A 23,592-nucleotide genomic window follows, 5' to 3' on the forward strand; every position below is an offset into this window, starting at 1 on the left:
AGCGAACCTTTCGGCGACGTGTTTCCGGTGATATGATACTACGTTACATAATACTGTACGAGTTGGCCTTTCGCGCATGCGCTCCGGCTATAGTAAGCGTTGCTAGCGGTACGGTTTGTCCTGAATGCATGTATCTATACGCTCAGCATGACAAAACGATAGTCTAAGTGCTGACAGTCGCTGCTGCGGATATTATGAGCTCCTGTCTCAGGTGTCACTTCTACGAAGTAGCTAGTTAGATAGTTGTTTACTCGCCGGTGCGTTTCCACTCATGTGCCCGAAGCCATGCAGAGACTGAGGTGTTTTAAAAGTTTCTGGCAGTTGCTCAGGTCAAACTGCGAGGGAGCAGCGAAACAGGCAACCAGCTCAAGATGTTATAGCCATGTAAGTGACTGCTTTGATTTGACGTTTTATTCATTCCTACGTCAGAATGAATCCACGTGCACGCGATGAGACCAGGATCTTTGTGTTGAATGGCTCCGCTTGTGATCTGTTTTCTTTTTACAGTACTTGTGGATGACTCAAAACTTATCGATCACAAATATAGGGATTCAGTTTTCATTCAGAGTTATTGAACAATCTCTCACCCTTCTCACACACCAATAGGATCGCAGGTTTTATGGAATTTTCTTTCATATTGACAGGGTTACACTTACAGGGTCAAATCACAGCTAAACAAGTCAGATCAAATGCATATCCAGTTATAATCCAAAATTCAAGTAATTAATTTCAATAAAAATACAATCTAGTTATGAATATTTAGATCCAAGCACATACTGGCCACATTGGTTGTAATTACAGTACAAAAACAAAATCAGTTTATAATAAAAGAAGCTGTCCAAAGATTAAAATTTGTTCTTTGGAAGTCATATTTACACATTTAAGCCACATACACAAGTTAAAATAAAAATGTCCTCATTAACTGAGGCGACATTATCCTAATCTTCCTGTTTTAGTTAGCTTATAATGACTATGATTACTTATATTTGCTAAATTCAAAAATAATGAGTGGGAAATTTTGTTACCTGCTTTTAAACTCTGGAGTTGACATAAAGTTAATTCATGTAAAATAATGCTTTGTAAACTGTGACGCTGGGCATTTATCTTTGACAAGCTTCTCACCATAGTTAATGAAAAGTGCGACCCACTTATTGACTGAATTGTTGTAATAAATTGGATTTATAGGGTGCCTTGCTCGCAGACGCCTTTCTAACACTACTCAATTTTTCATTCTGTTTTGAATGAGATTGACATCAGGACTTTGTGATCGCCACTCCAAAACCTAAGATTTTCTGTCCTTTTATAATTTTATTGTTAACTTGGCTGTTCGCTGAGGGACATTATCCTCATGCCCAAGCATCAGCTTTCCTGTTGGTGTCTTAAAAAACTTTCTTCAGCATTTCCACTGCCATGTCTTTGTGATGTCATCCATTTTGTGAATGATGCTGCCAGCAGTTATACTTCACAGTTGGGATGGTGTTCTCACGTTTCTCTTTTTCCATCAAATGTAAAAATGATTATTATTGTCAAAAAGCAATTTTTATTTCCTCAGACCACAAGACAAAATTAAGAAATTTGTCACTGAATGGATTTGCGAACAGTAACAGCTTTTTTTTGTTACTTTTAGAGTAGTGGCTTCTTTCTCCATGGCCTTACTGTATAGAGTTTAAAATGATAGTGAGCTCTTCAAAAAATCATGCTTACAGCCTTTTTATACATGATTTTTGAGTCTGTGGTGTCATGTAATGTTACACATTTCTGTGGTCCTTCAGAAGAGATACAGGCCCACAGTATCATAGATCCTCCACCGTATCTAACAGTGGGCTTAATTAGGATCTTCCACATTAACCCACCTGGAGGGTTTTATTGCCAAAAACTAAATCTTGGTCTCATCCTGTCTACAGTAATGAATAACCCTGCTCTGGCCCCTCTGGCTCCCCCTGCAGGACTCCAGCTCCTTTGGGCTCCTCTTTGACATAGATGGGGTCCTGGTCCGAGGCAGGACCCCGATCCCGGCAGCCAAGCAGTGCTTCAGGAACTTGGTGGACCGCCACGGGAAGTACAAGGTTCCTGTGGTGTTTGTTACAAACGCAGGGAACTGCATGAGGCAGACGAAAGCTGAGCATCTGTCTCATCTCCTTGAGGTCGAGGTAAACTGAGCTACATCTAAACCATTAAATTAGCTTCTTTTGTCTCCTCTGGGTTTTCATGAGCTTTCTTTTCTCTCCTCTTTCCTCAGGTGTCTCCAGACCAGGTGATGCTGTCCCACAGTCCTCTGCGAATATTTACCCAGTTTCACAAAAAGTGTGTGCTGGTCTCCGGTCAGGGTCCTGTTGAGGAGGTGGCTCACAAGTATCCTATCTTATCTGACGGTTCCTCCGCTCACGCTGGCTATTTGCCTAAGCCAGTCTGTACATGATCTGTTGATTTAGTGTGTTTTGGTGCAAGCTCCACTTTGCTATCAGCATTTAATCTTTGTACCCATGGCAGCAGCGAAGCCTTTTCACAGATTTCTTCCTTTTGTTTAAATGTTTGGTTAACTTAGTTCAAAGTGAGGTGATTTAGAAACGGGCACTGGGGGTCATGCAGGGTTTTAAGATTCTTTTCAGAAATTACATCAGAAAACAAAAATGATTATGGTGAAAGCATAATTTTACTCTATATGTCAACAAAGAACAAAACAGTTCTCACAAAATACTAAAGTACACTGGTTGTTGATGTGTAATAGATGTTCTAGTACTGCTAGTATACTGAACAGATTAACTTCACTCATTTTTACCCAGATTAGGGGCTGCACTTTGACATTCACGTCCTTCCTTTTTTCATTTGAATTACTTAAATTTGTGAGTATCTGTGGCTGGTACAATAAGCCCCATGGCAGTTCTTACAGTTCTTTCTCTTTAAGACTACAAAGTTACAATCTCCAACCTTTTAATACAGTCAGGGTCAGTTAGAAGCTGACGGGTTCGGATACCACTGATTAAGCCTTTACCTGCCACAAAATGATGCACTGCTTTGGGTTGATACATGCTGCCACACAAAGCAGTGAAACATTCCAAGGTTTGAGTCCCAGTCATTCATTCATTCATGGATGGATGGATGGATTGATTGATTGATTGATTGATTGATTGATTGATTGATTGATTGATTGATTGATTGATTGATTGATTGATTAGCCTAGCCCTTATCCCTAAAGAAAGTTGTTTTCAACACCTTCAGAAAATTTGTTCTTTGAACTCGCTGATCTGATCTGATTGTGACCTTTAATTCAAAAAACGCCAGCCTGGGCTTTGAGGACGTGGTCACCATAGATATGGTCAGAGAGGCGTACCCTGTCCTGGATATGGTGGACCACAACAGAAGGCCCAAAGAGTTTGTAAGTGCCACTGATTGTTGTGTCCTGTTTACATATCATGAGTTAGACGTCAAACTTAACTGTTGAATTTCTTACAGGTTCCACCCAACAAGGACTTACAACCAATAGATGGTATGTCTCCCTCAAACAGGCAACTTATACAAACACAGACAAGTGTTTTGGCACCTTCTTATCAAAACGTGTAAAAAGTCTTAAAATTATTTCATATTTTATTGCAGTAGCTTTATCTCCATCCATTATCCAACATGCTGGTGGGGTCGAGAGGGGTGCTTGTGCCTATCTCCAGTCAACAAGCGAGAGCAGTAGCATCAATTTACATATTTATTTCATTCACTGATTAGTTTTATTTATTCAGTGGGAGGAAATGTTTGTTTTAAGACATTGTGTTTGATCAAAACAACCAAACTATAATCTAGAACTAGAATCATTGCCTTGTACAGATATGGTTTGTCAATAGGACAGCATTTAGTGCTTTCCTATAGCAATTTACAAGGTTGGAACAAAGAGACCTCTATGATTGTTTCTCTTTGTATAGAAAATACAGATTTCAGGATTCTCTCTTATTCACTCTTTTTTTTTTCTTCACTGCACACTTTTTCTATAGGATTTAGGTATGGGTACTGAAATGGCTATAGGAGTTAATTTCAGGCCTGGTGATCAATTTCTGTATTTTGGATCACTGCTGTAAAAACCCAGTGATCACATTTTTAGTTAACTGCCAAAGTCCAGCAGGTTTGTAATTAAAATTTTCTGATATTTTAAAGAGTCGTTGATGCCAATCACTTGAATAGGCCCACAGTAACACAGATCCTCCACCATACTTCAGTAGCAATCTCAGTTGCCTTTCCACATAGCCATAATTTCTTTCCTCAGAAACCAAGTGGAGTGTTTCTGAAAATCTGAAATGTTTTATCTGATAAACATTTGTAACCCAACCGGTTTTAAGAGGACTGCAGCTAACAAGTACACAAATCAGATAGCCTGAGTTCACCATCTTCTTTATTAACACTGTTTTGAAACCCTCAAGTTGCCACCCTTTGCTGCAGTTCTCACACAGAGATTTTTTAGTAATGGAAAGATATCTGTAGATCCTCACCCTGGCCAGTGGCTAAAATAAATAGTTCTGCTATATTGATACCAACCTTTCAAAGTTCCCCAAACTTCTGATCAACTTAACAAAGGTAAGTATACATTGATAAACTGCTTCAGTTATATTTCTTTTAAAGTGCCAGATTTAGCAATAATTGTGCCACTGGGGATACTGTTAGACAATAGTTTGTTGTTATGAGAATAAATGTATAAATTAAATGTCAGTTCTGAAATGTTCAGTGAGCAGTTGTGCTGCTCCAATAACATATTCTTATTTCAAGGCTTTTTACACATCAAAGATGTAAATAATTGTGGTTGGCGCTTTGAATGGATATTTTATGAAAGTTAACTTCTATACTGATCATATCTTATTTTAATGTCTGCAGCCATAATTTTATTCGGTGAGCCCATCAGATGGGAGACCAACCTTCAGCTCATCATTGACGTTCTTCTAACCAATGGAAACCCTGGCAGTACGTGGACCTCGACCCAGTATCCTCACATCCCGGTCCTGGCCTGCAATATGGACCTGCTGTGGATGGCAGAGGCGAAAAATCCAAGGTTTGTCCGCAAGTCATAGCAAACGCAGAAATATTTAATTTTGAAGCGTTTAATACTGAGTATTTCTCATGTTGCAGGTTTGGCCATGGCATGTTCCTGGTTTGCTTAGAGAATTTGTACAAGAAGGTCACAGGTTATGAACTGAAGTATGAGGCTCTGATTGGTAAGCCGAGTGTGGTGACTTATAACTACGCCGAGCTGCTGATTAGACAGCAGGCAGAGAAGCTCGGCTGGAACACACCTGTGAAGACGCTTTATGCTATCGGGTGAGTTTAGTCAGGGTTTTACTCTAAGAAGAATAGGAATGATCATAACAGGATTATTCTTATTTTTAAAAGAATTTTCTTTTGCCCAACAGAGACAATCCCATGGCAGACATATATGGAGCCAACCTCTACAATCGCTACCTTCAGGCCTCTAAGCATACCAACGCCAAAGTGCAGGCCAAGAGCTGCAGAGGAGGAGCGGATCCCACCGCTCAATCTGTCGACGACCATCGTAAAATGACATCGGCGGAAATGGGCGGCGCCACTGTCGCCTACGGGTCAGAGGGGGATCTCCCCGAGGCCTGCAGCTCCATCCTGGTCTGTACAGGAGTGTACAGCAGAGACCAGCAGGAGTTGCCTTCAGACCCGGCGCAAACAGTTGCTGAGCAGCACATCTTCCACGGCCACAGGGACTTCTGTTTCGACCCCACCCTCACACAGCCGTCCTTCGTGGTGCAGGACGTGAAAGAGGCAGTGGAGTTGGTGTTCCAGCAGGAAGGGCGGCCTCTAGAGTAGCACCAGGGGATGTTCAAATAGCTCCTCTTTTTTAAAACCTTTCTTTGTATTCTGGCTGTTACTGTGCAATTCAGAGTGTATTCAACAAGCAGTTATAACCCTAACACTACAATTTACAGCGGCTCTTAAAGTCTACATGTCAGGTTTTATGATATTAAAGAAAAAATGAGCATGATAAATCACTTAAAAACTCTTTTCACCATTAATGTGGCACATATCATGTATGTATTTGTTTGCTTCCGGAAAAACACAGAAACCGTTTAAAAAAGCATAAGTGTGCACAACCTTAAGCTAATCCTTTTGCTCTAATTCAGCATTCAGCCTTCTTTAGTAGGAATCACATTACCACATCTTGACTTTATAGTGTTTTCTTTCCCCCTGCCTTCCAAACATTCTCCAGATCTTGATATGTAAGAACATATCCATTTTCCACAGCCCACTTTAGTTGACACCAAAGGCTTAGATTCACCGTGTAAAATCTCATTTAACTTTTAACTATCAAGCAAACAGATCTTTGCTATTTGAAATTAATCAGAAATTTATCTACATTGACTAAATACCTCAGGTTCATGTAAATAAAAGAATGTTAATCTTGTCTTTTGATTAATTCTGCCGAAAAGTGCTGTGTTTTCATAAACTTTGTACTCCGATACTTTATCCGATTATTCATCTTTGTACCACAATATGCATTTTATGCTGTAAATTGTTTTTTGTATGCCCTTCTCCTGACTGATACCTTTGCACCATGGTGTCCTTTTGAACGTTTGTAAGCCATCTACAGACTATCCCTTTAGCAACTCGATGCAAATGCAGAAATGTCAGAAGAATCTAGTTAAGATAACAGAACTTTATTTTAATGTTTCATTATTATTTATAGTGGAGGTGAATTCATAAAGAGTAAATACTAAAAATTAATCAAAAGGGATTTAGTGGCTATTTTAAGGGTGTGCACTCTGATTCTACCAAGTTATTACAGTTTTTTGGTTTTTTTAATAATTCTTTTCTCATTTGTTTTTTTGTTTCTAAAATGTCCAGGGTAAATCTCACATATCCACACCATATTTTGAAATTATTAATCAAACTGTTCTCATCACAAACACTTTGTTTTTTAAAAGAACTGTGTATACTTCGGAGAGGAACCGTCAGTCTAACCTGCCGGATTAAATTTGTTTGTTTTTTTTTTGGTTAGTGTAAAAATAGAGTTTTATGCATTAAAATTTAAAACATTTGCCTCCTTTTTAACCACTTACGTTAGCTATCAGGTTTTTTACAGCACACAATATATCGAAGAACGTTTACATCAATTTAGAGCAAAGGCTATATTAGCAAAATGTGGTTTTGACCTTAGGCTTTAAGGTCAAAACCCCTTATTGAAATAAAGATTAATTTTATTTTTCTAAATAAATCACCCTTTTGTTTTCTTATACTGTGTTGGTTGATATATTCTAGCCTGATTTGTTTTTAAGTCAGGGTTAATGCTCAGGAAATGAAGTTGCCAATATTCATTTTAGACCTTGAAAAATGCAGTATTTTGATTTTATTCTCTTTTTCTGTTTTTTGTAAAGTTTACAGCATTGCACTGTTGGATTAAAAATGAGGGGCTGTTTGACTAGTGAACATGAATGTTTTCTAGATTAAATCACATGGTGAAAGTTGCACCTGTTCTGTAATGAAGATTTAAAAGTGATGGAAACTTGCAGACTGGTACTTTGTAGTGTACTGTAAAAGCAATATTTTGTAAAGGAGCAATTAAAAAGATAAAGGAAGCTAAATGTAGAGTGAAAATTGTGTTTACTGTGTAGAGGTCTTAGTACAAAGTCCTCTGGCAAAGGCGTGACTTATTGTCAAAACTCCCCAGAAGAATATTACAAACCTGTTAAAGATCCCAATAATATTCATAAATACTATGACAAGAAAATGTATAAAATCTTTGTCTCACAACCTAAACCAAACATCTAAACATTGTCTTTAAAGAAGGTTCTTTCCTGGTTGAACAACCAATCCATTAGGCCATCTTCAAATTTGTATCAAATGCTAAATCTGACTCAGGTTGTTCAGCAGCCGCACTTTTTATCGTCAGAAACAGAGGCTTGAATTGGGTGAGAGCAGTCACTCAGCATGAACTGGGGAGAGCAATGAGAGTTCTGATCTGTGATGGTCATGCCGTTGCGTGCCAGCAGCTCCCGAGCCATGAGGATGAAGGCAGCCTCTATGTTCTGGGCCTCCTTTGCCGACGTCTCCAGAGCAGCCAGCAGGCTGTTCTTTTCAGCCAGAGTGCACGCGTCTTCAAACAGCACCTGTCTCTGAGCATGGAGGTCCGACTTGTTACCTGCAGAGCAGAGGTTATCAGCGTCTGGATTTTCATCATTCTCTCCATCAGTAAAATATACGTTTTATATGAGGAGAAGCATCAACTCAATATGTGGTGAAATTAAGAAAAATAATGTTCAGATATGTTGTTTAAGATCAACAATTACAAAGGTTATCTGTAATAATTAAATCCTTTTTCACATTTTGTCACATGACAACCTCAAACTTCAATGTATTTTATAGGATAGAAAAACACAGATCACTGTGTTGTTTTTAAGTGGAAAATAAAGGACAGTCAAGCAACTCTTTAGGACCATAGTGACTCTGGAGGAGCAGTAAACATCCACAGCTCAGGTGGAAGAATCTGCCCAAAATTATTAGTCATGAACTTCAAACATTTGGCCTGTATCAAATTGCTAAAATTAGATTGTTGGCATGGTTAAACAAAAAATAAATAATGTCCTTGTAAGAGCCATGTAAGAGTACAGTGCAATTATGTAGTAGAAGAAGAAGAAAACCTGGTCTGATGAAACAAAAACATCACACTATATCCTACAAGCAAAAATGTGATGTGCTCTGAAGAACTAACACTGCACATCAATGAAAAACACACAGTTTCCATTATGAAACAAGGTGGTGGCAGCATCATGTATGTTAGAGGTTTGATTTTGCATGGAGGTTCACCATCTAAACATACAGTTGGCGCTACAGCAGGCTGAGTTAGATGGAAGAATTATTTAGCTAAAAGAATGCCCTAGCCAACGTGTGTTCAGAGAAAGAATTAGTTTATATTTCAATATTTTGTATAGAAGCTGTACTTGCAGCTAATCGTGGTTTGGGGGTTTAAAAACAAATGCAAGAGAAAAAAAAAGAAAAATTGAAACCCATCTATTTAAAAAAAAAAAACAAAAAAAAAACAATGGAGATTTGTGGTTGTAACATGAGATACTACTCCGCTATGAAAATATTTACCAACAAGTATCACTACCACGCTGGCTGCTCCGTACTGCTCCACCTCCCTGATCCAGTGGGGAACAGATTCAAATGTGCTGCGGCGGCTGATGTCGTAGGCCACCATGGCTCCATGTGCACTGCGGTAGTAGCTCTGTGTTATGGTGCGGAAACGCTCCTGTCCGGCTGTGTCCCACACCTGCATCTGAAGGTCAACACATCACCAAAAATATGGGTTAACCGGTTTAACAGTGTGGGCTTGGTATCATCAAAATACAGTGTATTCAACTTATATTATTAATATAACAGTTTGTTATATTAATAATGTTCTAAAATAACTTGGCTTTTAACAAACCAACACACCCAGAGAGCAAACACAAAGGTAACAACAATAAGTGAAATGATACAAGCATAGCATTATTTTTTATTAGAATATGGTAAGTGGTGATTTTAAGAACAGTGACCAATAGTTTCATAAATATGGATACATTTAACATGACAGCCATTAAAAACATCTCCTACACAAGGAAATAAGTCAATAATGTCAGCCTTTTCCTGGTAGTGCTCATTCTAGAAAACATTCATGTAAATGAAGAGAGCTACAAAGTACCCACCTTCACCTTTTTTCCATCAATGTCCAGTGTTCGAACGGTGAAGTCAACCCCAATGGTGTTCTGTTGCTTCTCAATGAATAAACCCGACTTGAACCTCTGCACCATGCAGGTCTTTCCAACATCTGAGTCCCCGACCAGGATGATTTTAAAAAGAAAGTCAAAGGAGTCTTCAACGTCTGATTCGGCAGACTGCATGGTGACAAAAACACAGAGCCTGAAATGCAATATCCCAAGACCTTTGTGCCTCTTTGCAACAGAACTGGTTTCCTGTAAGTTGTGTCAATACAGGAGAGAGTATTTACATAAAGCTCAATCACATCTTTGTGAGGAAATATAAGATTCTCAAGATAGACAACATATCGAGCAATGGAGTTTAGGGCAAAAATGTCCCATTCAGGTTAGAAAATGTGTGTATATAAAAAAAATCAAATCCAATCCAGCAGCTTGTTTCTTCTGTCATACTAACCCAATCTAAACCATAGAGGCAACACACCTCAAAAAACAAAGGAATTAAAACTCATTTTGCTTTCTTGTAAAGAAACAAAGCTTAAAATACAAGATCCGTTTCTTCATGATGACTTCATAAACACTACGCTATCAGCTCCTCTGCTGAAGTCTGTACTCTTGCCCTTTAGACTGTTCTTCGCCGCCCTATTCTAGTTTCTTTCACTCTGAGAACCTAAAGGACACGCCTCCTACCTGTCTTGGCAAATGTGACCTCCAGCTTCCAGCCCACTTGCACCACTGCATCTTGGGATATTGGTTTTCTGCTCAAGGTCTATAAAGAGGTCACGATACCTGGAAGAGGCAGATATAAAGCTCAGTGATCTGAAACTGATTAGCAGAAGTGTTTTCTCTGTTAAACCCTTTGACATTTCCATCAGGAGAACACAAAAAGAGTGAGTCACAGTTCCTTGTAAGTGTTCATTCCCCTAGTACTGTTTAGCATTTTGTCATGTTTACAATTGCTAGACGTCAGTATATTTAAGTAGGATTTTCTCATAGACTAAAACAAAGAATTACATAAATATGAAGTGTTTTCTTTTTAGTATATATAACATTTCTATTTACCTCCTTTACTCTGATATCCTCAAACAAAGTCCAGACCAATTGCCTTCAGAAGTCATCTAAATCATAAATAAAGTTAATCTGTGTATAATTTCACCTCAGCATAAGTACAATTGTTATGTTATGCTCCTTGGAGGTTTGTTAGAGAATATTAATGAATAAATCAAATTTCTCATGGAGCGCTGTTCAATCCATCATACAATAATGAAAAACTGACCCATATTAACTCAGGATGAGCTGCAGAGATCCAAAACTCTGATGACAGGACAGCTATTACAGATTTTGTACTTTTGGAGAGGTGGCAACAAGAAAGCAGCTGTTGGAAAAAAAGTCATATGAGGTCATGTACAGCAAAGACGTGTAAAAAGGAGCTCTGATCAGATGAAAACAGATGGAAACTCTTTTTATTGCCTATATTTCAATTGAAATCTTTCTGAGGCAAGACTTGAAAATGAATGTTCAGCAACTCTCTCCATCCAGTTTGACTGACCCTTAGCCATTTTTGATAGAATGGTTAAAATTTGTCTATTCAAAGATGTCCAAAAGACTTTCAGCTGTATTTTCTATTAACAAGAGGACTTGCCACACTTTTATTTTAAAATAAAAATCTAAAAAACAAAAAAGACAGGAACAAAAAAACCCAATATATATTGTTTCACTTTTAGTTCACAACTGTGCATCACTTTGTGTTGATTTATCATAAACTCCTTCCAAAAAAAAATAGTCAAAGGTTTATAAAGCATGAATACTTCTAAAAGGCATTTTACATATATTACAGTTTATCCAAGATACATTTTACATTGAGGGCTCACTGTAAATCAAGTATGTGCAAACATAAAACTAATTCTGTGGCTTACATAATAGACACAGTCTGTTATAAAACCCAAAACTTCTCATTAGTTTTTAGAAATGTCCTACATTAAGGACCCCCTGTCTGACTGCTGTCAAATAACACATTCCACAGCAGGTGACAGCAGGCACAGAGAGCAAAACACATCAGCCAAAACATACAACAGCATTTTACCATGATCAATTCAGAATAAAGTGTAATGGAAATCATTTTTACCTCAGACTTCACACATTGGCATCGCAGTGAGATGCTAACCCAGAATGAGGATTCTGCTTTAAATCAATTGCTCTCTCTCCTTCTCTCCCTCTGCCCACCCCCACACTCATTTCTGTCGTCATCTCAGCCCACAGAAGAACAAGGCACAGCTGGACCCAGAACAATGTGTGAGTGTGAGGGCCACTTGAGCCAAACCGGGCTCTATCTTTGGCCGTGACAAGCCGATACCATCTTTTCTGTGGTGTGGTCAACGCATGCTGAAAAGCAGAGGAAAATGTGGTTTTGTGAAACCACTGCAAGATGAAAATAAGACAAGAGGCAGCAGTTGATCATACTTATTTTACTTAAAACGGGATGAACTGATCCTTTAACAGACTATTAAAATACATGCCAAAGCTGTAGATGTTTAGTCACTATTTTTTTTAAAGGTATAAAAGAACAATTAAGTATTAGTATAAAAAATTAACTACTTTCAGAACTTAATTTAAAAATAAAACTTACTCAGATTTGTCGTAAGCTAAGTGAATGAATTAGAAACAAGTAAATACAGCAAAGGTACTTAGAGAACATAAGTCCTTTCATGACTCAGCAGAGATTTCTTGAAAGAGCTGTGCTGGTTTACATGAGTCATGAGTGTCTAAGCTCTCTGCATCACAGAGCTGTTTGGGTCATCTTCTGTTCAGAAAACGTGTCGTGCTGGCTGTGTTTCTTTGTCTATAAGTAAAGGGTGGATTTTGCTTAATTTTTTTCTGCCTTTGTGGTTTCCTCTCAGATGTTTTGTTTGGAGATGTTTGTGGAGGAGGGATATGATTCGGCTTCCAGGGGATTGGATTGTAGAAGCTGGGTGCTGGGTGTAAATTCTCATAGGGGCCTGAGTGAAAAGAATCCATTACAATTATTAAATAACAAGCAAAATAAAGCCAATACAGCTCACAAACAAAAATAATGTTATTGCACTTATATTAGATAAATCAATGCTTTTCAGTTCAAAATTTAGGTTACTGCAACAATCTTACTTGCAGACCAAGAGCGTGTTTTGGGAACAGCTCTGATTTTCTCGTTGGCTTTCGTCAGCCACTCCTTAAACTTCTCCTCTGCCTTCTTGCGGCGCTCTCTCTCCTGCTCCTCCTTCAGGGCAGCTTCCATCTGTTACGTAAAACAAAAAGGCTTCAGCATCCTTTCCTAAGCTTTTAGGAAAGCAAAATCAAAATAAGAAATATGACCTTCTCCTTCTTTTCTTTTTCAAGTTTTTCTTGGTTCTTCTTTTGCAGCCAGTCTCTGTATTTCTGTTGGGATTTACATTCAATCTCCCTTTGTTTTTCCTGCTGCCTCTGCATCTCCTCCGTCTCTTGCCTTTGTTTTACAAGTTGCTCCTGCCTTTCCTTATGACAAAACAGATTTTTAAAATACTCAATTTTGTCAGGTCTCTTACACAATTTTGTCACAATACAATTTTTCACAACAATTTTTTGTCCCGTAAAAACACATATACTTACTCGCTCTCTTTTAGTTTTTAACCATTCTCGGATCTTCTCTTCCATGACAAGTTTCTTCTGCTCTCTTTCTCTTTCTTGTTGTTCTTCCTTTTCTCTAAGCAAGCGGTCCTGCATTAGGAAGCATTAAAAATTCAGCAGATATTCTGTGATATTACTTGCTCAATAAAATACTTAGTGGAAGGATGTTAATTTTAATCAACAGTAGGAGGAAAATCCTCTTACCTCTTCTGCTTTCCTTTCCAGCTTAAGATGATCCTTCTTAGCTTTGCTCACCAGCCAGACCTCCCATGCACTGAGTGGAGGTGAGCCTGCAAGCTGCAAAGGTACACTCTGCTTCTTCTTTAAAGGCGTCCTAGGCAGCTCACATCTATAAATGATACAAACAGATGGGAATACAAACTGAATTAAAGCTGCAAGCAGCCTCGTGCGGCCCTCGCAGCAAGCGCTGCTCACTCACGCCACCGGAGTTCCAGCCTTCAGGAAGCTCTCGCGCCTGTTCCAGAGCCGGGCGCCCGTCACGAACCTTCCGTCATAATCGCCTGCCAGGCGACACCGCGTGAATGCGTTCGGCAGCGCTCCCCGACGACTCACAAAAAATCTGGCGCAGATCGGTCCATTTACGGCGGAGATATAGCTGATGGATTAACCTAGGGGGCGCAGTGGAGTCAAATTACATTTCAAAACATTTGAGCTCTTTAAAGGTTACCACAGGTCTTACATTTCAAGTTTGGTGCCAATCGGATCATCCATGTGTGATTTAAAGACAATCGTATGAATATGGCGAGGGTCTGACATTTGCAATTTGGCCACGCCCACACTGTTCAGCCAGCATTGACAGATGTCATCTAAAAGTTGCAGGACAGCGGCCCTTGAGGACTGGAGTTTGACACCCCTGTAAGAAGATGGTTGGATAAATAATTTTAATATTAAATAATATGATTTCTACAATAGCTTCCAAATCGTGTGGCCCATTAACTCAAAATCAAGGTGAAATTGTTCTACTAGAGAGTATAGATGAAGCACATTCATCTTTATTACATTTGATCCCTTTTTTATTTAACTAATTTTGTATTTTAAAAATATACTCTATATAAAAAAAAATTCATAAAATGTATTACCTCACATTATCATCACATTTGTTAGCTGTAATGTTCAATTACATAAAATTGGAGGACAGGATCAATTTCATTACATGTTCACTTCTTACCTGAAATGTTAAATACAACAAATATTTACTTTAAGTGTGACAGTTTAACCTTAGTGATGTCATCATTTGACCACATGACGATTAATCACTGAAAGTTTGGTTCCTCTGAGCTCCGTCTACTGTGAAAATCACATTGAGCTTTGCCAATTCTTAATTGTAAGCTATTTTATAATGGTAACATCAACAATGTGTATCCACTGATAAGGTTGAACTGAAGAGGAGATTGTCCAAAAAATAAAAACGTGAGTAATTTATGTGGTCCACTGCTGTGTGGAAAACTCTAAGAATTACTTTAAAGCCCCACACCCCAGCCTCCAGGTTCTGCGTTACGGCCCTGCGTTTAATATCATAGCTGAGCGCTCCTCCTGCTCATATTTGTGACACTTATCTCAATATTAATAATTATAGTGCCGTTAAGTTTCCATTATAATTCTTAGCAACTACGGACACGTTCATTCGTGGCTGTTTTCACCTTTTTTGGACCAGTTTATTTTATTGTCTAATAAATAAAATTCACTTTCTGTCAACACCTTTGAGGTAATATCGTTTAATAGGTTTGCCAGGCAAACTTTTAACTGTAAGGATATTTTGAAAGCAGTGACGTGCGGTCAGGGGAGGCAGGTGAGGCAGTGCCTCACCAGCCATCATGGAAAGGAAGAAAATATATAATCATAAAGTAATTTAAATTGTTATATTCATCCGGTGGTTTGTACTAAAAAATATTTATTTTTCATGTAGCTTCACCAATTTCGATTTTTATTTGTTCAAAATCGCTGAATTTTCTTATTTTCTCATTCAAATGCTTGGAAGCGATGCGGTGAGGCAGCAGCGACTCTGCCTCACCTTGGATTGCGCAAGTCTGCGCTGGCTGCTAAGCGGAGAGAGCATGTTGCTGTACGGCGTCAATAAAATGGTTTAAACAAATTTAATATGTGAACTTATTTCCAATAATTTAGCTTATGTATATAATGTACAGTGCTTTTTGTCACCAACTGTGTTTGTGTAACGTGTTTCGTGTAATGAGCGATTATAAACGGCAGAGAACAGGTTCGAGGTGAGGCAGGCAGTTCTCTTGCCTCATGGCAGGCGCCAAGATCCCAGACGATCGTCTTGTTCACTCCTCAACCGAGTAAGTGACAGCGAGCTAAGGGAAGCAAGCAAGTCAAGTGCAGCGATAGATTATAATAGAGATAGTGATTTTTTGTTTTGTTTTTAAGGAAATGTGTGTTTTGTGAGCTACAGTTTGTATGTGTAAGGATGCAGAAGTGAAACATAACCTGTAAACTGCTGTCAATCTATGCATCTATTTGCAAATCTGATTCTGATGACGTCAGTGCCTCACCAGCTATGAACCTCACCGCACGTCACTGTTTGAAAGTACTAAACTCCACAGCTTTGAGTGTGCAGCCCATGTACGGTTCAAACAAAATAATGTGGCTTCCATTAAATGAGCAAGAAATTGTTTAGCATATCAGACTCACCAGAATCCACATCTCTGCAGCAAACACGTTGATAAGTTGGAATGCAACAACAGGACATCTCAACGCTAATACCCATGACATCTGTCTCCTATTCGTTAGGTCCGACAGCTTAGCTACGTTAGCTTGACTGTCAACCGTCATATTCACCCCTTCGGCCGGGGGGGGAGGGGGATTGCGTATGCGTGCGTTATAAAGATCGAACTGCACACATATCATGACGGCTTGATTGATCGTGAATGTTATCCGTGGAGGCTATTTTTATCCCAACGAGCCAGCCATTGCTACGTATATGTGGGCGGCGGAGGGAGGAGGGGTGGGCGTCACGAAACCGAACTGAGAAATAAGATTTAAGCTTTGGCATGCGCTACGTACAAGATGTTTTGAAACAATGTTTCCACAATTTTCTTAATTATAAAGATGATTCAAAATAAAAATATCAGAAATTCTTCTTTTCTTTTTTTTACTTCAGGAAAATTAATAAGCAGCATTACGTGCAGCTGCGCGCTCTCTCCGTTAAATCATGCATGCTTCGCACTTGATAGCTTAGCTAGCTTGACTGTCAACCGTCATATTCAGTTCTCTAGTGCTAATAAGTGATATAAACGCAAATATAGGAGATGGAAATGTATACTTACATAATAAAACGCACATGCAGACGTGGGGATTAAGGAAGGCTTGATCGTTAATGTTATCCGTGGAGGCTATTTTTATCCCAACAGCAGCAGAAGTATCGAAACAACGTAACTGTGGAACTACAAAATACACAGATGCATCTTTGGGAATTGCAGTGGTAAAAATGTACACATAGTCATGTATGGCGTGATAGTGACACCAAGTGGTTAATATCGCCATTACAGCACCTCTCTCATACTGTGTAATTCTCGCCTTATTCATGTGTGGAGTAACAGTGACACCAAGAGGACTTAATGGGAATAACATATTTTTTTTTCTAAAAAATCTAAAATTACAGAAAATCCGTTGAATTTAGAATATGGCTCCAAGAGACTTTTTTGTTCGTCCTGAAAAGATACACATATGTACCAAGTTTGGTAATTCTAGGTTAAAGCATGACTTGGGGCTGATCATTTAAAATTTTCTAGCCGGCGCCATAAATACATTAGGCCACGCCCACCAAATTTTATTATGGATTTCTTTCGGGGAGTGGATAAGGATCCATCCTAGTGAGTTTGGAACAGCTTTGCCCAAAACTGTGGAATTCAGAGCCAAACGTATGACAGCGGTGTTAGAGGTCACTTCGCCACGCCGCCACGCCCACTTGCTCCATCAAAGCCTGTCGGGGCTGGAATCCCTTATAGAGCCACATGTTTCCTGTCTGTTAACACAGTTTCATGTTGATTAGGTCAAAGGTGTAATATAGGGACCGTTCCCAGTAAAATATGACACTTCCTGTTCTCAGGGGGCGTGGCCTTAGTGATGTCATCATTTGACCACAGGGTATTTTAGGTCAACCCATGATGCTCAATCACTGAAAGTTTGGTTCCTCTGAGAGTTTTAGTGTAGGAGTTATAACTGTTTAGAGTTTTGTGGCGAGTCGGTGAACTTTGACCCCTGCTATCCCCCCTTCAGCATGCTCAAAAACACACCAGTTTGATAACTTTGAATCGCCCATGCCTTCTGATCGGACTCACCAAGTTTGAAGCCAATCAATCAAAATCCCTAGGAGGAGTTCGATCAAATACCAATGCTGTAAACGGCCAAAATGGGGTCAAAATGTGACCTTCCATCCAAAATGGCCGACTTCCTGTGATAGTTGGACTATAACAATAATTGTAAATTCTGAGCATCTTGGGGAGCTCTACAACTGTACCAAATTTCAGGTCTCTACGATGAAGTTAAGTGATTGGTTTGGGTCTTTTGAAAATTGCTAGTTGGCGCTGTTGAGCCATTTTTCTCATGATTTTTTGCGTCGACCTTAAAATTCAAAATTTTTAAACAGTCTCTATGTGTCTGCCAAGTTTGGTGAGTTTTTGAATATGATAAAGCCCCCAAAAAGGCACCCAAAGAGGGGGGCAGAAAAAAAAGAATAATAATAATAATTAAAGCTGCAAGCAGCCTCGTGCGGCCCTCGCAGCAAGCGCTGCTCCGGCTCGCCGGCCACCGCGGAGTTACAGCAGCCGCGGAAGCTCTCGCACCGTTTCCAGAGCCGGCGCCCGCTCGCCGCAGCGGAGCCGTCATGAACCTTTCCCGCCCGATCGCCCGCCACGACACACGTGAATGCGTTAGGCAGCGCTTCCCGACGACTCACAAAAAATCTGGCGCAGATCGGTCCATTTACGGCGGAGATATAGCGGATGGATTGACCTAGGGGGCGCAGTGGAGTCAAATTACATTTCAAAACATTTGAGCTCTTTAAAGGTTACCACAGGTCTTACATTTCAAGTTTGGTTCCAATCGGATCATCCATGTGTGATTTAAAGACAATCGTATGAATATGGCGAGGGTCTGACATTCGCCATCTGGCCACGCCCACACTGTTCAGCCAGCATTGACAGATGTCATCACCTTATCATTTTAAGTGGGTTTGCACTGGATTAAATCCATATAAAAAACAGAGAAAAGTTAGACATACTGCAGGAAAAAATGGTGACTTTCTGTGGGTAGTGGGTGGGGCTAATGAACTAATCATTCTATCCAGGTGGTGCAGCAGCGGCACATCTAAAGTCACCAGGTTACTCAGAACCCATCCAAACACAGAACAGATGCTTAGAAAGGATAATGTGCCAAACTTTCTCCAGCTGAACAGAAACAAAACTGAAGTTATTATCTTTGGACCTAAAGAGGAACAATCTAGAGTCAGTGCAAAGCTTCAGTTATTACAACTAAAAATCAGCAATCAGGCCCGAATCCTGGGAGTAGTGATGGACACTGACCTGAACCTTCATAGCCACATAAAGACAGTCACAAAGATGGCCTACTATAACCTGAAGAACATTTCCAGGATTAAAGGACTAATGTCTCAGCCAGATCTAGAGAAACTCATCCATGCGTTTATCTTCAGCCACATTGATTATTACAACTGCGTCTTCACAGGTCTGTCCAACCAATCAAACAGCTGCAGCTGATCCATAATGCTGCTGCTCGTGTTCTCACTAAAACCAGGAAGATAGAGCACATAACACCAGTTTTAAAGTCCCTCCACTGGCTCCCTGTAGCTCAAACAATAGACTTTAAAATACTGTTGTTAGTTTATAAATCACTGAATGGTTTAGCACCACAATACATTAAAGATTTGCTGCTGTTGTATCAACCTTCCAGACCTCTCAGGTCTTCTGGTTCTGGTCTGCTCTGCATCCCCAGAACCAAATGAGGAGAAGCAGCATTTAGCATCTATGCACCACAAATCTGGAACAAACTTCAAGAAAATTGTAAAAGAGCTGAAACACTGACTTCCTTTAAATCTAAATTAAAAACCCACTTGTTTAGAGTTGTATTTGAAATGTAATAAATTGCAAATGTATTGACAAAACCTGACTTGATGTTTTGTTTTGATTGTTGATTCTATGTTGCATTGTGTTTTTGTCTTTGATTTGGTGTAAAGCACTTTTAAATGCCTTGCTGCTGAAATGTGCTTTCTTTAACTAGGAAGAAAGTAAACAGATCTCAAAGCAAAAATTAATCCCTTAAAGCTCACATAAATGCTGAAGAGCCATGGCATTAAAATTAAAATTAATTTAAACTCTAATTTAAACTCTAAGAATGAGTTTAAAGTTCAATCAAATCATTGATTTTTATTTGATTTGATCAAAATCAAAACAAATTTTGTTTTGATTTCAAACAAAATCCGATTTGAAAAAATAAATTAAAAATTCACTGTGAAAATGTCAAATATTTACAAAATATTTTTATAATTTAGAATTACAATATATACTGTAAATTTCTTAAACTGATGTAAAAATATTGCAAACAACAGTTTTACAACATTATTAGCATGAAAATTAAGGCAATTCTTCATTCGTTTCTATGCAATTTTGAAAAAACATCATAAGTCAAAACAAGGAGCTCGTTAGCTTGACTGTCAACCGTCATATTCAACCCTTCGAGGGTGGGGGATGGAGGCGTGCGTGCGTGTGCTAAAAGATCGAGCCAGAACCGCACACAGTAAAAATCTCTGCTGGGATCCAAACCGCTCTTAGAACTACCGGAGGTTCAAATTCTGCTTATTCATTTTTAGCTTACAGAAAAAGCACCAAATGAACAAAACCGAACTGAGAAATAAGATTTAAGCTTTGGCGTGCGCACGCATAAGATGTTTTGACAGAGAATCTTTTTTTTCTCCACAATTTTGTTAATTATAAAGATGATTCAATAATAAAAATATCAGAAATTCTTCTTTTCTTACTTCAGGAAAATTAATAAGCAGAGTGCAGCTGCAGGCGCTGCTCTCTCCGATAAAATCCTGCATGCTTCTGTGCACGATAGCTTAGCTACGTTAGCTTGACTGTGAACCGTCATATTCATATTCTGTTCTCTAGTGCTAATAAGTGATATAAACGCAAATATAGGAGATGGAAATGTATACTTACATAATAAAACGCACATGCAGACGGGATTAAGGAAGGATTGATCGTTAATGTTATCCGTGGAGGCTATTTTTATCCCAACGAGCCAGCAGAAGTATCGAAACAACGTAACTGTGGAACTACAAAATACACAGATGCATCTTTGGGAATTGCAGTGGTAAAATGTACACATAGTCATGTATGGCGTGATAGTGACACCAAGTGGTTAATATCGCCATTACAGCACCTCTCTCATACTGTGTAATTCTCGCTTTATTCATGTGTGGCGTAACAGTGACACCAAGAGGACTTAATGGGAATAACATATTTTTTTCTAAAAATCTAAAATTACAGAAAATCCGTTGAATATATAATATGGCTCCCAGAGACTTTTTTGTTCGTCCTGAAAAGATACACATATGTACCAAGTTTGGTAATTCTAGGTTAAAGCATGACTTGGGGCTGATCATTTAAAATTTTCTAGCCAGCGCCATAAATACATTAGGCCACGCCCACCAAATTTTATTATGGATTTCTTTCAGGAGGTGGATAAAGATCCATCCTAGAGAGTTTGGAGAAGTTTTGCCCAAAACTGTGGAATTCAGAGCCAAACGAATGACAGCGGCGTTAGAGGTCACTTCACACCGCCACGCCCACCTGCTCCATCAAAGCCGGTCGGGGCTGGAATCCAAAATACACCAGCATGTCTTCTGTTTCTGGAAAAACTTTCAAGTTGATTAGGTCAAAGGTGTAAGATAGCGACCGTTCCCAGTAAAACATGACACTTCCTGTTCTCAGGGGGCGTGGCCTGAGTGATGTCATCATTTGACCACAGGGTCTTTTATGTCAAACTATGATGATCAATCACTGAAAGTTTGGTTCCTCTGAGAGTTTTAGTGTAGGAGTTATAAGAGTTTTATGTTTCATGGCGAATAGTCAAAGTTTGACACATAGCCACGCCCACATACTTTGAAGTACGACAATTCCTTTGATAACTTTTCACCTTTGATGCCTCAAGTGTGTGCTGAGCGATTTTGAAGTCTGTATCTGAAAAACTGTAGGAGGAGTTCGATCAAATACAAGGCTGTAAACATCAAAAATGGGGTCAATTTTGGAACTTTATTCCAAAATGGCCGACTTCCTGTTGGGTTGAGACCATGGCTCCAAGAGACTTTTTTGTACGTCCTGACAAGATACAAATGTGTGCCAAGTTTCATAATTCTAGGTTAAACCATAGCTTGGGGCTGATCATTTAAATTTTCCTTGGGGCGCTATAGAGAAATTAGGCCACGCCCACCAAATTTTATTATGGATTCCTGTCTTGGGGTGGATAAAGATCCATCCTAATGAGTTTGGAGCAGTTTCGCCCAAAATTGTGGAATTCAGAGCCAAACGAATGACAGCGGCGTTAGAGGTCACTTGCCACGCCGCCACGCCCACCTGCTCCATCAAAGCCGGTCGGGCTGGAATCCTTATACAGCCACATGTTTCCTGTCTGTTAACACAGTTTCATGTTGATTAGTTCAAAGGTGTAATATAGGGACCGTTCCCAGTAAAATATGACACTTCCTGTTCTCAGGGGCGTGGCCTTAGTGATGTCATCATTTGACCACAGGGTATTTTAGGTCAACCCATGATGCTCAATCACTGAAAGTTTGGTTCCTCTGAGAGTTTTAGTGTAGGAGTTATAACTGTTTTGAATTTCATGGCAAGTAGGTGAACTTTGACCCCTGCTAACCCCCCTTCAACATACTCAAAAAGTCACCGTTTTGATAACTTTTAATCGGCCATGCCTTATGATCAGACTGACCGAGTTTGAAGCCGATCAATCGAAATCCCTAGGAGGAGTTCGATCAAATACGAAGGTGTAAACGGCAAAAATCGGGTCAAAATGTGACCTTCGATCCAAAATGGCCGACTTCCTGTGATACTTGGACTATGACAATAATTGTATTCTGAGCATCTTGGGGAGCTCTACAACTGTACCAAATTTCAAGTCTCTACGACAAAGTAAGTGAATAGCAAAGGGTCCTTTGAAAATTGCTAGTTGGCGCTGTTGAGCCATTTTTTTTTAGATTTTTGCGTCGACCTTAAAATACGTAAATTTTAAACAGTCTCTATGTGTCTGCCAAATTTGGTGAGTTTTTGAATATGATAAAGCCTCCAAAAAGGCAATTCATTTGGAGGGAAAATAATAATAATAAACAGTACAAAAACAATAGGCCTTCGCAGCGCTTTGCTGCTCGGGCCTAATAAACAGTACAGATACAATAGGCCTTCGCAGCGCTTTGCTGCTCGGGCCTAAATATTCAACAGAAGCACCAAATATGTGTTTGAGCTGAAGCAATACCTAGCTGGTGTTGCCCAGAGCCTCCAGTCCTTGCTGTGTCTGGGTGAGGGCTGCTGATCTGTGGTGTACTTCAGCTCCTCTTCATCGCTGTCATGATAGATGGGAGAAAGCAGCGAAAAGGTATCTTCATCGTCAGACACAACGCCGTTATCCAAATATTTGGCTGTGTGGACGTCTTTATCTTGGCTAGTCTTGACGGGAGTCGAGCTGAAGCCTTCGGAGTCAGAGGGGAGAATCTTGGGCATCCTTCCTTCAGACATTAGTAGCCGATACCTGCGGTTTGTAGCCGAAATGTCAGAAGTGTCAGCTGCACTCGTGTTTACATTTGCATTTTGCGTGTGAATTAATGACTATGTATACATTTCAACACAAACAATACTCAACTATCCCCATACAACGCCACTATTTACAACGGTTAGCAACATTAAGCTAGTTAGCCAACTTTAGCATCAGAATTAGCACTTTCTAGCGTGATCGTTAAAGGCCAAAAAGTTGCATAGTTGCGTGCATAGCGTATTACTGAAAATAACGAGCAAATAGTTTCACTTTTTACCTTTGTGATACAGTCAAAAATGTCTTTTTGTGCTGCCCTTTTTCAATAAGGAAGCTAGAACCGATTTAACTACAGTTTCCTTTTCCCATAATACACCACGCCCCCAAGCTCTCGTACACGTTGTGAGTTACCATAGTTACTTTGGGTGCCTTGCTTTTGATTGTAAAA

At 39.4% G+C, this 23,592-nt stretch overlaps 3 protein-coding genes across 6 annotated transcripts; 1 reads left to right on the forward strand and 2 right to left on the reverse strand.

The window, feature by feature from the left end:
* Window positions 1-63: 63 nt before the first annotated feature.
* Window positions 64-6,403, forward strand: hdhd5 (haloacid dehalogenase like hydrolase domain containing 5). Its single transcript, XM_044125605.1, has 8 exons — window positions 64-384; window positions 1,947-2,150; window positions 2,240-2,352; window positions 3,283-3,376; window positions 3,454-3,487; window positions 4,852-5,026; window positions 5,104-5,292; window positions 5,385-6,403. The coding sequence occupies exons 1-8, from the start codon at window positions 286-288 to the stop codon at window positions 5,806-5,808; spliced, it is 1,332 nt and encodes a 443-aa protein (XP_043981540.1). The 5' UTR covers window positions 64-285; the 3' UTR covers window positions 5,809-6,403.
* Window positions 6,404-7,462: 1,059 nt separating this feature from the next.
* LOC122836009 (ras-related protein Rab-19) lies at window positions 7,463-12,117 on the reverse strand. 4 transcript variants are annotated; one of them, XM_044125608.1, is made up of 7 exons: window positions 11,818-12,116; window positions 10,969-11,067; window positions 10,755-10,810; window positions 10,383-10,481; window positions 9,684-9,872; window positions 9,091-9,274; window positions 7,463-8,137 (listed from the first exon to the last, which is right to left on the reverse strand). In XM_044125608.1, exons 4-7 carry the CDS (start codon window positions 10,431-10,433, stop codon window positions 7,863-7,865), a joined length of 699 nt encoding a protein of 232 aa, XP_043981543.1. In that variant the 5' UTR covers window positions 10,434-10,481; window positions 10,755-10,810; window positions 10,969-11,067; window positions 11,818-12,116; the 3' UTR covers window positions 7,463-7,862. The 4 variants fall into 4 exon arrangements, with proteins under 4 accessions (XP_043981543.1, XP_043981545.1, XP_043981544.1 ...); XM_044125610.1 differs by lacking the exon at window positions 10,755-10,810 and having other exon boundaries at window positions 11,818-12,117; XM_044125609.1 differs by lacking the exon at window positions 11,818-12,116 and having other exon boundaries at window positions 10,969-11,795.
* A 25-nt stretch (window positions 12,118-12,142) lies between these two features.
* On the reverse strand, window positions 12,143-23,554 carry ccdc34 (coiled-coil domain containing 34). The gene is made up of 7 exons (XM_044125606.1): window positions 23,425-23,554; window positions 22,872-23,144; window positions 13,536-13,680; window positions 13,314-13,421; window positions 13,041-13,199; window positions 12,834-12,963; window positions 12,143-12,688 (listed from the first exon to the last, which is right to left on the reverse strand). The coding sequence occupies exons 2-7, from the start codon at window positions 23,129-23,131 to the stop codon at window positions 12,486-12,488; spliced, it is 1,005 nt and encodes a 334-aa protein (XP_043981541.1). The 5' UTR covers window positions 23,132-23,144; window positions 23,425-23,554; the 3' UTR covers window positions 12,143-12,485.
* Window positions 23,555-23,592: the final 38 nt, after the last annotated feature.

Source organism: Gambusia affinis, linkage group LG08 (assembly GCF_019740435.1).
Source record: "Gambusia affinis linkage group LG08, SWU_Gaff_1.0, whole genome shotgun sequence".
Classification (NCBI taxonomy): Eukaryota; Metazoa; Chordata; class Actinopteri; order Cyprinodontiformes; family Poeciliidae; genus Gambusia; species Gambusia affinis.

What these genes read in the sequence shown, in the direction of transcription:
- hdhd5 (XM_044125605.1), top strand. Translation starts at nt 286, where the DNA reads ATGCAGAGACTGAGGTGTTTTAAAAGTTTCTGGCAGTTGCTCAGGTCA. An exon ending in GGACTTACAACCAATAGATG is followed by an intron (nt 3,488 to 4,851) that starts GTATGTCTCCCT and finishes TAATGTCTGCAG; the next exon opens with CCATAATTTTATTCGGTGAG. An exon ending in AAGACGCTTTATGCTATCGG is followed by an intron (nt 5,293 to 5,384) that starts GTGAGTTTAGTC and finishes TTTGCCCAACAG; the next exon opens with AGACAATCCCATGGCAGACA.
- LOC122836009 (XM_044125610.1), bottom strand. Translation starts at nt 10,433, where the DNA reads ATGCAGTGGTGCAAGTGGGCTGGAAGCTGGAGGTCACATTTGCCAAGA. An exon ending in GGTCACATTTGCCAAGACAG is followed by an intron (nt 9,873 to 10,382) that starts GTAGGAGGCGTG and finishes GTCACCATGCAG; the next exon opens with TCTGCCGAATCAGACGTTGA. An exon ending in CGTGGTAGTGATACTTGTTG is followed by an intron (nt 8,138 to 9,090) that starts GTAAATATTTTC and finishes TCTGCTCTGCAG; the next exon opens with GTAACAAGTCGGACCTCCAT.
- ccdc34 (XM_044125606.1), bottom strand. Translation starts at nt 23,131, where the DNA reads ATGTCTGAAGGAAGGATGCCCAAGATTCTCCCCTCTGACTCCGAAGGC. An exon ending in CTCTGGGCAACACCAGCTAG is followed by an intron (nt 13,681 to 22,871) that starts GTATTGCTTCAG and finishes TATCATTTATAG; the next exon opens with ATGTGAGCTGCCTAGGACGC. An exon ending in AAAAAGAAAAGAAGGAGAAG is followed by an intron (nt 12,964 to 13,040) that starts GTCATATTTCTT and finishes TTTACGTAACAG; the next exon opens with ATGGAAGCTGCCCTGAAGGA.